We start from the raw sequence: 13,699 nt of genomic DNA on the forward strand, positions 1-13,699 counted from the left end.
TCAATGAAGTCTTAGAGGTTTGAGATATACTTCAGATCTTAGTTCTAACAGCTGGTTTTTTTTAATCATAGGTGTGGATTTTGCTACTTGGAAGTGGAGAACATCTTTGCTGGAGTTTACAACATTATCCCCACCACATTCCTGCCTCAGCAAGAGGGTCCTTTTTTCTTAGATTTTAACAGTGCTACTCCTCTTAAGGTATCACAGCTGCAGTGAGGAGACAGATCTGTGCATTACCGTTTAAGGAGGTGGTTTTGATCTGTCCTACAGTCTGAGAACAGGTGAATAACTCTTACTACACGCGTATAAGAAAATTACATTCTAAGTGATAGCCAAAAGCATGGAATCACCGATTGGCCAGTTAATTGTGGTAGACAGTTAGCTGTGGTTTTTGCTGCTATGGTATTGGAGCAAGCACTGCTCAACAGGCTTGTGAACGGGCTAAAATGCTTATATTCAAATGAACTGGCAGAACTCAATTTATCGCAATTTTTCCACACTTCAAATTGAGGTCTAGTGAGTCAAGAGAAAAAATAACATTGAAATTCTCTTCTCCCAAAATACAGGGTATATGGGTTTAAGATTTTATTCTTAAAAGTAAACATATAAGAAAAAATATTCTTGTGTATTCTGCTTATTCAGTCTCAGGACCAAATAGCTTTTACTACATATTTGTGCTGCTATCTTGAATGTTTTCCACATTGAACTAGTTCTCGCATCGAAGTGAAAATTTACTGCTGCTGAGCATATACTATTCCTGACTAACATGCTCAGCTTATCTAGAATATGTACATAGGAGTAAAGGAAAAGGAAGATTCCCGCTTTAGCTATTTCTAAAAGAAAAGTAATGGCTTCACTCGTGTTACATGTACTTTGAGAGCTGTTACTCCTATCTGTATTACTTTATACATAATATTACAGCACAAGGTACTCTGTGGCTTTCTTCCTACTAGCTGCAAGACCTAGCTTGATCCAGATCAGCAGGAAAATCGGGAGGTTAGCCAGCAGCAGCGTACAGACAGTGCACAGCACACCCTTCAGTTAGTTAGCAGGTGTGAAAGGCTTTCATCTAAAGCTGCACTGTAAGATTCTCTGTATCTACTGAGGTAGTCTCATTTGCTGGTGCGAGGAGGTAGGGAACTACCCACCGTCAGCATCCCAGCAAAGAAACGTTTTATCCTTGACATTTTTATAAGTATTCAGCTTGTAGGGGAAGGATCATTTAAACCTCTCCCCCTAATAAACCACAGCCGCAAGAAATGCACTTGCTCATCCCATTATACAAGACATCCTTTAACAGGTACCTTTTTCTTCTGAGTTGAAACCAGTGAGTGAATTGAGCGCTTGGCCAGTGCCATCAACAGGAGTAGGGTCAGAGTTCTTAAGAAAATAGTGGAAGTGACACTTCACAAATAAGGTTTTTTTTAGAAGCCTACTATCTGTGCTCTTCCTCCAGAAGACCTATATACATTGTATCTGAAGAGGATTAAAGATAACTAAGTTTTTCATTTAAATACTAACTGCCTCACTGATCCTAAAATGCATTGGTTTTTGTCTTTTTACAAACGGCAGACTTAAAATTCCACAGTATTTGACAGTTGGGGGAGAGGGTGTTTTTAAAACAAGCCATAGGAGGTTCTTTGCCATTCAGGTTGGTTTGGCAGTTTTTCAAGCAAAAAGATAGCATTTAAATCTTATTTTAGAGCACAGGTGCCATTTGGTCATTGGGAAACTGAGCACACATGCTACAGGAGTACCAGAAATATTATCTGTGAGCTAAAATTGTTCCCACAGAAGTCTGCTATTAGCCCTCTCCAGAAAGTACAAGATCCCTTTTGTTTCATTTCCTTCATCAGACAGCTGCTTAACAAATGTCTAGCTTTAAAAGGGCATTGAAAACACACGCCTTTCTGACTGCAGTTCCCTCAAAGACCATCTGGGCTAGGAAATTTGTGACAAGTTTGTCACAGTGTGACTTACCTTCTTTTGCAGGGAAGTTTCTGATGATTATTGCAACAAATCAACACAGGAACAGCATGGGCTCAAGCTGAGCAAAAAACAAGTTAGGTTCTTTGTGGTTATCCTCAGCCTTGGGGAATATGTGCCAAGGACTGCTTCATCCCTACAAAATTAAAATTTCATTCAACTCACATTTTCCCTACAAATCTGTGTTATGTTTTTAGCCCAGGCTAAACCAGAGTGGCAGTGGAGTCTTGCATATATTTTATCACCTGTGAAGTTAGAGGTAGTTAGGAAGTCTCAACTGAGTATATTTTTGACAGTACAAAAGGCAGATGCCAGAACTGCCAGCTTTTAGTACCAAGTTCTTGCACATCCTCAGCTGTTTGAGATCAAGCTGGTAGACTTCCCTACAGTAAAATCTGTAGTTGGTTTCCACTCTGCAGGAAGGTTTTCTCTTTCTCCCCACCCCCCAGCCCAAGCACAAGCTAGTGCCAAAAGCTTATGCTGGATGAAACAAGCGCCAGGCTCAACGTCTATACTGTACTGAACTAAAAGCAAGGAATACTGGACAAAGGCATTAAGGACAAAGGATCCTGTCTCCACCAGGATACAGTCACACTACTCACACATACAGCACAGTCAGTGGATTGGGCTCATCCCCATAACTGCACAGGATTTAAGCTTAGTATCAGTGTCCTTTATAAGGCAAGTCCTATTCAAACATTGCACCTACATAGGCTACTAGAATACCATCGCTGTACATTTCCCTTCACATATAGGACAGAACGCTCAAGTGGAATATTTAAAAGAAAATACAGAATCTTCTTAAAAATAAGTCTGCAGATTCTGGTTGTGGCAAAGTAATTTTACAACAAAATTTTCTTGCCCTTTTTTCTTAGGAAAAAAATGTTCATGTAAGCACTTAAGATTTGCTTTGATATTTTCTGTCAGATACATACTTCTATATTTTTTCCACAAATAAAAATGGAAAAATTATTGGAGAGTGAAATGATCCTTAGATTATAACACAGCCTCAGACCAATATGTAGGTTAAGCTTTTTTCCCCGCCTACACCATTTAGCATTATTGATGCATAGGACAGAGAATATTAGATGCTGATGTAAGCACAGAAATGTCATGCAGCAAGACTTTCAGAAGACCCATGTGTGCAAAAACTGAAATAGCTGCACAACAGCTCGGACTGTAACAAAGGTACATCGGTCATGTTACTTGAGTTCCAGTTAGACAGTCCTGTCTAAGTCTTCTCTGCCTGTAAACATGCAATTCAAGCTTTTAAACGTTAAAATACAAAGCCTCATAAAATATACCACCAAGCATCCTGCACTCCTAAGTCGCTTGTCACACACCGTACAGTTCTGAACTACCACCTGAGCTACAGCATGAGGGGGATAACTGACAAAGCAAAAGCCAGTTGCTGTAAGGGGCTTTAAGAGGATTTCCACTTTCTTTGATTCACTAAGGGAAGACTACTGCAAAGAAATGATTTTTAATTCTCTATCATCAGTGGTGCAGAGGGCTAACTGGAGATAGCCTCTTCAGAAGTTTTGACATTCCCCCTACTTACAGACTGCAAAGCCTTTTCTGTGTATTTTTTTTTTTTTAAATCCTACCTTAAAGCTCCATACAAGACCCCATAATGCTGCTGTTTGTAGCTCAGGGTGAGACACCCCACAGACAAACACACACACACAGAGCCCCCAGTTTGTTTTGTTAGGAAGACACAGGTTAGTCCTTGGTTAATCGGATCAATCCATCAGTTCTCAAGGACTCAGTGAGCGGTAGTGCATGGATGAGTGGTATCAACAGCTTCTATCCCATCTGCCCCGTGAGCCTGAGGTTCAGTCCTAGTTTCCTGATGCAAGTTTCATGTAACTATTTTGTACAGTAATTATGCACTTGACCACACAATCTATGCGGTGTTTGAACAGCCAGCTATTTAGAATTAAGTTTGTGTACATATGGTAGAGATTTTCATCGCTTAGTCAAAAAGGACATTTAAATTGTTTGGTAATACCAAAGAGGAGTAGAATTCCTAGGTTAACAATTGCTTTATACATTCTCACTTCAGGGCAGCTGAAGTGATCACATATACTTTGATACACCAGAGGCTTATTTTTATACCCATGAAGGCAGCTAGCATCATGTTACGCTTCAGAATGCAGAAAGAGCTCCTACTGGAGAAAGCTTGTTCATTTGCCTGTACTCCGTAGTGATGTATGTTCATTTAAGTTTGTCATATTTATAATTATGGCTTTTATGAAGTTTAAAATAAATTAATGGAAACCTCATTTTATTAGACACGCAGTTCTGCCTGTTTGCTTGCACATTTGAAGTGTGATTTACCTGCCAAGTCCGGGGGGTCGCCGAAGGAAGGCGGCTGCAGCAAGATCTTTAAACAAATCTTGCAGAAGCGTGGAGTAAAAGTAAGGGTATGGTGGGTCCCTCACCCTTTCGTACTTCCTGATCAATGGTTTTACCCTGCTGGGAGCTGAATCCAATCAGGACATATGCAAGGCAGCGCACGCAACTATTTTTAGATCCTGCTGAACATAAAATTAATTCATTGCCCAAGTGCAGGGAGTTGGGGTTTCCAGTCAGAACTGGCAAGACGAGAGGAAATTTGATAGCAAAAGAGGGTAAAAACCAAACAAAACCAAACCAAAAAAAATACCGAAACAACCCAGGAAAGCGTAATAGGGGTTTGACTGGCAAGTCTGCAAAAATAAGATATTCGACCACAAATACCTCTACTAATTTTTCTAACTGTGCAGCACAGTTTAAGTAAAAACATTTAATATAATGTGGCACTTCTGTACTGCTTTTCATTTCGTATTTAATACTGTCAATTCCAGCTTTTCCCCAAGTATTGGTCACATCAGAAGCTGGAACCATTGACTTCCTTCCTAAGCATTTATTGGGCTGGGAAATGCTACCAATGGCAGAGTTCAGCCTTCAGGTCTGTATAAATATTTAAAGCTATTACAGCTTAACGGCTATAACGTGTTGAATCTAGTTTTTATGAAAACAGGTTTCTTTACCTTCAATTCCGCATGGCCTTACAGCAAATTTCAGCAGCGTTAAGTACAGAGGTGTTAGGTAACAGAATACCTTCCTCTTTCCTGCGTACTAAGGGATTTTGGAAAACTTGACTAAAGTTCTGGCCTTGCGCAGTTCAGAATAAAAAGTGAATCACATATGCAGGGATTCCGGAAGCTGGAAGGAGGTAACAGTTGTCCATGTACTGCAAAGGATTCTAATACCAGAGTGACACCGGGCTGCAGTCTTCGACTGGAAGTGGATATTTAAAGACTAAGCTTGCTGCAGGAGAAGATTCTGTTCTTAGCGCTTGAGATAAACTTAGCTTGCACAGACTCGAAATGTGGAAAACAAAAATGTTTACTGTAGTGTGAAGAATTTTACATTAACTTTGAGAATAGATACACAAGCTGTGGCAGGGACGAAATACAACAGGACTGCAAAAACATAGAATAGAAAATACTTTGGGCAATACTAAAATTCCCATCAAATTAACAATCTAAACTGACATCTTCGATAAAACGGTGCTTTCGGAAATGCTTAGCCACCAAAACTGAAGAGTCCTAGGATTTTTACTACCACTTATTAGCATAATTACCAGACACTACTACTGCCTAACAGCTGCTGGCAAAACATGCCCGTGCCCTTTCTAGTTTCATTGAACACTTTCTCTAGGGCATACTAAAATCCCGAGTCCCTTTAACAGTTATAAAACCCCACACAGTACAACCTACAGAGAAGCTTAAGAACACATCGTCAATCTACACTGGCAATTCCTTTTCTTCATGCATATTTCAAGGGTGAATCCCTTATCGTAACTGTCCCGAAACATCTATGACTCCCATTTTTGAGCAAAAAAACACTTAAAGTGCTGAAAAATAATACTTCACTTCTCAGGGGAGGGGAAGGGCAAGGGGCCAGTCGACTCTTTTTGGTCACTGGAATCACCCTCAGAGTCCAAGCCAGACTCAGGAAGGTGGCTAGAAAGGGCCTACCACCACTGAGTGCTGCCATCCCCTTTCTGTCCCTGTCTCTTAACACCAGTTTTTATAGGCGTGACTCATCTTTATTCTTTCTGTGAGCACCAAGGGAAGAGCGAAGGCTTTTAGACCCCACACATGCAACAGCTTTCCTGTATACAAAATATTTCTACAGTTTCAGCATAATACAGACAAATACAGATGTTTAAAGAATATGCCACATACTCAAGAGATCCACTGTATCTAGAGAGCACTTCATTCTACAAAACCGAAGCCAAACCGCTCTCTGCAAACGTCTGGCTTGAATTTCAGACCCCCTGCTGGCATGAATTTACACAGGAACGTTACTAGTTATTGCTTCAGCCAGGCTGCTACAAAACAATTTACAAAGTCTGTGAAATGTGAGCACAGCTTAAACATTTGATAACTTGTCTGGCCTGCAAAGGATTTACTGAATAAAAACTTCAGCCCTCCACATCAATTAGACCTCTTAGTGCAGTTTTAAATTCTTAGAGTAAACGCTTAGGATTTGGCATATATTATTGGCACAATGTTCTTCAAACACTTAGAAGTTCATGTATAAATATTTATATTCCCATTAATCAGGACAGGGCACAAGAAGGACTCAGCCAATCTGGGCAGCTTTTCTGCCTGCGCATATTCCCTCTTTGATTTTCATGCACTGAAGGGAGAGCTGCTTCATTCGGTTATCCAGAGCCAGCCCCTCAGTGGAGCTGCTCCTGTTGCTGCTCCTATTCTTGTTCACTCTGTCGCTTGTCTTGTTCTCAGCCCCTTCTGCCCTATCCCCTGCAAAGAAAGGATTAAACTAGATGTTAAACCCGGATTTCATTCTGCAACTTAAGCTTCAAGCGGGTGCCTCTGCAGCTTCCTTTGCCAAAGCGTGCAAAAAAAAATATAGGAGCAGGAGCAAGGTGCTTTAACAAAACCAAAGTCGACCTTCAAAGCCGCGCTCGTCTTGTGCACTGCATCAGCAAATTACAGTGTAAACAGCCTTAGGTTGGAGTACACAAGAGCGGTGGTAATCCTCTAGTCTGAATTTGTCAGCAAGGGCTGGCAGAGCCTGCAAGAGGTTCCTTTTGGCACGTTATTTCATTTTTTTTTCCCGGAAAGCAGGATTTTCACCAAGCAGGAGAATAATTTAAAAAAAAAAAACAAAAAACAAAAAACACTCAGATTTTCCTTAAACTAAACATACCATCAGAATCCCACCGATCACTTATTTCATGAGAAACCTCAAACCCCTCCACTGAGACAGAACTGGGGAACCTTCCCAGCCAGGAGAAGAATAATTAAAACATTTTAGATGTCATCGTTAACTGTGGGATGCAGGGCCTTCAAGAACTGCCTTCCCCAAGGAAGCGGCCAGCGGGGTCAGAGCTCAGTGAGCTGGCGATATGCCTAGGGGAGCTGAGAAGGTTTTCCTGCTCCCTTTATAAAGCTGAAAAACATTGGCCCAGGGCGTATCCAGCTGTGCGTACCTCTTTCAGCTTCGCACTCAGGGGAGGATGCCCCGCTGCATTCGCTTCGGGGGCCGAGGACAGGAAAGATCATCCCGAACTCAGAGAGGGACACAGGGCTGGGCAGATCCAGGCTTCCAGGTCGCGTCACAGGAGGAAACTGAGTGGGCACCTCACAGGGACTCGTAGGACCAGAGCTGAAGCTGGACACTGACTGAGTTTCCGAATCTTCTTCGGATACGAAGCTGCTGCCGTTGTCATCCTCAAACACTTCTGAAGCCACTGCAACGTTCAAAGAATATTCCAGTTAGCAAACCTACCCCCCTCCTGCACCTTCCTGGGCAAAGGCAGTTTCTCAGGTTGGCATCTTCTGTACAGGCATGCACTGCTAACCCACGGGCTGCCTCTTCTCGTACTCTGCCCCCTTTGCAAAGCCTTAACACCTGGCATTTCGTACGTGGATCGTGAAGGCCTGATTCCGCTTTGAGGAAGAGCACACCTGCCAGCCATGCCATGCAAGACCAGCTCTACACTAGCTACTGCTCCTCATGCCAAGATGCTCATGGATTTTTACTGTCCCTGCTGCCCCCTGCCCAGCTGGCCTTGTTCACTTGTGGTCTTCGGTACATAACTTAGGCCAGGGCCTAGTCCCCTGTGCCCACCTCAGCCAGCACCATCTTGATCCCAGCACAGACTCCTGGTTATTTAGGGCACTAATTAGAAAGACAGCTCAGGGGCAGATTGCTTCCACCTTATCTTCCCACTTTTGCAGTTAAAATCCAGCACGAACTCCCAAGATCTCTTTTTGGATGAGGATCACCAAGCAACACCAAATTAAAAAAAGCCTCACCCACATGTATCATTTTCCCTGCTCATGTTTGCTCAGATCTGAATTCTAATTAAAGCAAACCAACTCCAAACTGCCTGGCTAGATTAAGCTGCAGGCTCTTTGTTAGCAACAGGAGGAGGAATCCATTAAAGAAGGTTCCATTTTGTGCAACATAGGGGTGTAGATTTTGCTAAAATTCAACATTCTTCAATCTTGGCTCATTGCGGGATGGGGACCTATGAACCAAAGACTTCTGCACACAAGTAGTCCCCCACTGGGATCAGAAGGTTTTCTACGTGCATCAGCCAGCACACAAAAGCGTGTGCTGGAATCACACTGGTCTGAAGAAGTCCCACAAATAGCAAGACATTTACAGTGACCTGAGGTTATCTTCAGTTATGCCTCCTTGCAATTCCTGCCATTGTTAGAGAGGCTCAGAACCGCCTTGAAAGAGCAGCAGGAGCAAAGCAGCAGCGCTAACGAAATGGCTCAAAGGAGAAGTTTAAAGTAGTTCTTCTGTTACCCCGGCAGCCTGGGGCTCACGTGCACCACTCGGACACGAAGGGTGCCAACAGAGGCAGCTACCGTCATGGTTATTGCAGAGACATTCAGCCTCTTTCTGCTGTATTTGCAGATTGCAGAGCTGTACTTACACATTGCAGAATTGACCTAAAAGGCTTCAAACATAAAACGGGTAACAGCATTATCCACTTTCCTGAGCCTCCTCTGGGACACTTTGTGCTCAGAAACAGTTTGTTGTGGTTTGGGTTTTGTTTTTAATGATGTTAAATCCAAGACTGCAGAGTGGCCTTTCTTCTCACTTGCTGTATTTTATCAATATACAGTGAGCAATACAGATAACTTTGCAGGGGGTAAAAGCAAAAAAAGGTTGGGCAAAAAAAGATGTTTCCAATCACAGGAGTCCTCTACCTGGCAAGAAGCACTAACACCAGCCCGTCTACAAGCACAACCTAAACCGTAGCTTACTTATCACCTCCTAAACTTACCGTAACACACGGGAGCATCTGCTAGGGCCAAGAAACTCTTGCTGATGATGAGGTGTTTTATTCAACTCCAGCAGACAGAAATCAAGATATAAAAGGGCCTTGGTGGAAACCCCACACACGTTACAATGCACGAGAGCTTAACCTGTCAAGGCTATTTTGGTTATTATGTCTGGCAGGCTGTTAGTCCTGCCCTGTCATAACCCGGTTCTGCATTGGCACTAGATATGACCTGGAGTCCTTCCACCTATGTCAGACTGTGCAATTCAAAGAGAGGGATGAGCCCGTGCTGCCAGTCCTTGCCTGCTGCCTCACCAGCAGCCAGGAGGGCCAGCAACTGGTTGCTCTGAGTTAACTTTCCTGGCTCTTTCTGCCCCTACATACCAGGCCCCTGAACTCCTTCAGCACAAGAAAACCCTCAACTCAGTTATACCTAAGGCTCTGGGGAGGCCTTCTGTGCGAGGAGGGGGGGCTTGTGGGTATCCAAAGAGGCAATCCCTGCCTAATTCAGAAAGGCTCAGCCTCGGGACTTCAGGGTGGCAGAAGATATGCAGCCATACCGAAACCCCATTGCATCAGCTGGCCCAGACACGGCACTCACTTGCTGTGGCAACTCAGGTCCCAGCTGCACGGTACTGATTGAGAGAGCTCCAGCACATCATGCGAAAACTCCTGCCACTGCAGAGGATGGAGGCCAGCCCAGGGCTGCCTCCCAGCTCCCACGGCACAGACAGGCTGTACCAGGGACCTACAAGGCCTTGGCACCGGCACACACCAGCGCCTACAAGGGAGCTGCACGTTCAGCCTTTGGGCACCAGGGTTGTGTATGAACTCCTGCAATCCTACAGAAATGGAGCTGAAATACAAATTAAACGGGGATTTGTGGGACCGGGCAGCAAAAGATGACTTTCTGCATCAAGAAGAGGAGAAAGTGTCCAGGAGGGAGGAAAAAGTAGGCCATATGCAATGTCCATCTACCCACTTTCACCCAGAGCCAGGACAGAAGCAAACTCACAATACAACAGACTGCTCCAGTCTTTGCAACCCAAGGTTCCCATATGCCACCAGAAAGCAGAGGTTACCTAGGCTTGGAATTTGCTCGGTGGTTGCTGCTGTCACCCAAGAGAAACGTCTCCCATACAGAGCCTCTCAGTACACGGCATTAGCATATTGCTGCTTCTTCGCTTCCCTTGTTCGCAGCACACATGCTCTGCTGAAATCACATATTGGCAAAGATCCTGCAGTGCGAAGGAGCTTATCCTTACACCCCTTCTGTGCGAGCATCACGCCTTTCTGTACTACTGTAGCCGCAACTTTAGTCCCTCTGCCACAGGCCCAGCACTGCAAGACAAGCGCTTGATCCAAAAGGCCCATTTCCAAACAGCACTGCCACCTCAGCAACCTGGCTGAATGATCTGCAACAGCCTGCGACCACCCCAGGCAAGTCACTGGCAGCAGCATCACTGGCTTAAAAATTAGAAGCATGCTTTGCAGTGCATTAATTTTGTTCCTTTCATACAGCACTGTACAAAAAACAACAGTGATGCTAAGGCATCAGCTGATGCCCTTCAACTCATATCCCTTCCCCTTGAAAATTGGCTATTAAAGAATACAATCAACTCCTGTAATAACAAGAAGTGTAACAAGTTAGCCACAGTCCCACAACAGCCAGCAAATTTCAAACTGCAGAATACGCAGAGCAACCTTCATCTCAGCTTTTCTTACAATGCCCATGGGATATGCCCAGACACGGGAGCACGCTGTACTCACTGGAGATGGTGTCCGACTCCGATTTACTTGCTGACAGGTCTTCCACAGAGGTATTGCTCCCTTCAGCACCCACACCACATCCTCGGGGCCCCATGGCAGTGGATCGTCTCCTCTCATGAATCTCATCTGAGATCATCTCCAGGTTTTTCAAGGCAGTCTTATACTCTCCCTTTGCCAGGGCCAGTTTTGCCTGCAGGTCATCCACTGTTTTTTTCAGTTGCTAACAAGGAAGACAGGTATTAGATGTGCTTTCATTACAAACGATGCACAGTATGCAGTTCTCCGTTATGCGTCCACGTGACTTGGCTCTGCACAGGCAAGCTAGCATAAACCAGGGTTGGTATCTGGGAGAGTAATTCAAGAGCACCCCAGCGCAAGCAGTGACACTTGTGAAGGAGACAGCAGCAAGGCAAACCACGGGAGCCAGGGGCTGGGACTTGCCTCTGGAGTGTGGTAATGGCCCCTGACTAAGCATAGAGCAGGGGTCCCCCATTAACAAGCAGGATCTCTTGTTAACATGAATGCAGCTCTCAACAGCATGTCGCTGCTTATCCCACAACCACCTCTAAGGGTTTGCTGGCAGCCCCTGCCTGCAGGGCACAGCATGGCTGTGGGTCGTCCCTACAGGGGCTAAGCCTCACACTCCTCTGAGCGCTGTGGGTCGTCCCTACAGGGGCTAAGCCTCACACTCCTCTGAGCACCAAACCCATCGCTTCTCGGTCACTAAACCTGCAGACCAGAAAGCAGCAAGCCTCAAACCTGTAATACAGCAGTTTCCGCGTCCCCAGGCACAAACCCCACTCTACAGCAAGGACAAAAGCGCTGTACACCCTGTCTCCCAAAGGTAAAACACTGCTTGCGTATCCATAGCTTTCTCAACTCTGTTTTATATTGTACATTAAAAGCAAGCTGTCTTTTGTATTATATTTTACACAATCACCCTGCTTCAGGAGGGCACTGAGCAACGACAGTAATGGAGAAGGCAACAGGCCCCCAAACAGTAGGCCTTTGCCCATGGAGAGAAGGGGATTTCTCAAAAGATGCCTCTAGCCAGAAGGGATTATTGGGCTGGCACCCAGCACAGGACAGGCTAGGGTTCAGCTCCATGCAGCAGCAGCTGCTGACCACAGCTACGCAGGCAGGCAAGACAGAGGAGCAGAGTGCAGCCCAAGCCTGGATCCTGGCAAGGAAAAGGTGCACGCCAGAGTCTCTGAGGCTTATAAAGAGCTGTTGCATCTCAGGCAGCCCAGGGAAAGGCTCACACACACACAAAAAAAAAGCGTGAGACATACCTTGCATCCCAGGCAAGGTATGTCAATCTTCTAGCTAGGCTCCTGCTGACCTAGCACCCCGCTGGAGCCTTCCTGCACCCGTGGCCAACAGTGCAAGGCAATGTGCTCCACTTAGACCCTATGCACATCCCACACACCTACAGCACCCGCCACTACTCTTAAACTCAGAGGAGCCAGGCTCCCAGTTTTGGGGGGGCACGTGCAGCAAAAGTCACTCAAATAGAAAAAGAGCAATTCTTGCATTTGAATTTTTAGTGCGACTTTGTTCTCCCACCCCGGCAGCTCCAAGACTAAGGGCTGTAATAGCAGGGATTACCATCCCATGCACAACTGCCATGCCCACCCCGGGGCCACTGTGCCCTGCAAGGCATGCACTGTGCCCAAGCACTGGCTAGACATCATTGCACCACACAGAGTGCAGTGCAGAGATGCAAAAAAAAAAAAAAAAAGCCCTGGCAGCCTATCCAGCCAAACCCAAAATCCCACTTCTGCCAAACCCAAAATCAGAAATTCACATCTGTGTGATGTTTGATTACTACAAGCAAGTTACTTGTTCTGTTAATTGACCCAACCAGTGAACAGAAAAGAGCACCCCAAGCACAGTTAAACAGTCTGATGCATAAAACATAGCGGGGGAAACAAACCAAGCAAACCCCAGAGACTTCAAACTACAAGAAGTAAAGATGGTCAAACCGTATTTGTTCAGTTCTGGCAGTAAGCAACAGGGTTCAAACACTCTTATTTCACAAGGAAACAAAGCCTCTCAGTCTTTTATCTTTAAAATGTGCTTAGCAAATTGCTCAAGAGGTTTTGAATTGAATTGGTTTTGTACAGAAGCGCAACACAGTTGTCAGAGCACTTTAGATGTAATTTCAGTATTTACCGTAAGCAGTAAAGAGTTTCAGATGGATCTGAATTACATACGTACCTCTAGTTGGACGTAGTACCTTGCCTTGAGTTCAAAATAAGGTCTATGGAAAAACAAAGAACAATTGTTTAAAATCACTGGGACTGAATGCAGAGTACTGGAGTGGGAGTTGCTCTCTTTGTAGCATTAACATAATGAAACAAGTTTCACTGTAATCCCGAGACACTAGTATCTAGATGATAGAACACCTACATGTGCTCTCAATGTCTCTCTTTTCCCCTCTAATATACTTATTTCTCATGGGTCTTTTGACCTAAATACCAATTGCAAAATTCCAGTTTTTGGAGTTGACAGCATAATTCCTTCAGGCCTGGATTCTGCAAGATATTTAAATGCTATGTCCAGCTTCAGGCATAGGCATCCTCCCTGTATCCATCTAATTTTTGAGCCCACAGCACA

General features: G+C 44.6%; 2 protein-coding genes across 6 annotated transcripts in view; one reads left to right on the forward strand and one right to left on the reverse strand.

Annotated features, from left to right (window-relative positions):
- Positions 1-4,271, forward strand: part of CAPN7 (calpain 7) — a 35,789-nt gene extending 31,518 nt beyond the window's left edge. For 3 of the 4 annotated variants that reach the window (XM_076331081.1, XM_076331084.1, XM_076331083.1), the window contains one exon: positions 72-4,271. In XM_076331081.1, the coding sequence (XP_076187196.1) occupies positions 72-216 (145 nt within the window). In that variant the 3' untranslated portion in view covers positions 217-4,271. The remainder of the gene's footprint in view (positions 1-71) is intronic. The other variant, XR_012994704.1, reaches the window with a different exon arrangement.
- Positions 1-13,699, reverse strand: part of SH3BP5 (SH3 domain binding protein 5) — an 87,640-nt gene that overhangs the window by 25,509 nt on the left and 48,432 nt on the right. Inside the window, exons 6-9 of one of the 2 annotated variants that reach the window (XM_076331085.1) lie at positions 13,301-13,343; positions 11,081-11,300; positions 7,499-7,759; positions 5,362-6,806 (exon numbers count right to left, since the gene is read on the reverse strand). In XM_076331085.1, coding sequence (XP_076187200.1) covers positions 6,625-6,806; positions 7,499-7,759; positions 11,081-11,300; positions 13,301-13,343 — 706 coding nt within the window. In that variant the 3' untranslated portion in view covers positions 5,362-6,624. Of the gene's footprint in view, positions 1-5,361; positions 6,807-7,498; positions 7,760-11,080; positions 11,301-13,300; positions 13,344-13,699 lie in introns of those variants that run through there. The other variant, XM_076331086.1, reaches the window with a different exon arrangement.

The sequence above is a fragment of the Aptenodytes patagonicus genome, chromosome 2 (genome assembly GCF_965638725.1).
Source record: "Aptenodytes patagonicus chromosome 2, bAptPat1.pri.cur, whole genome shotgun sequence".
Classification (NCBI taxonomy): Eukaryota; Metazoa; Chordata; class Aves; order Sphenisciformes; family Spheniscidae; genus Aptenodytes; species Aptenodytes patagonicus.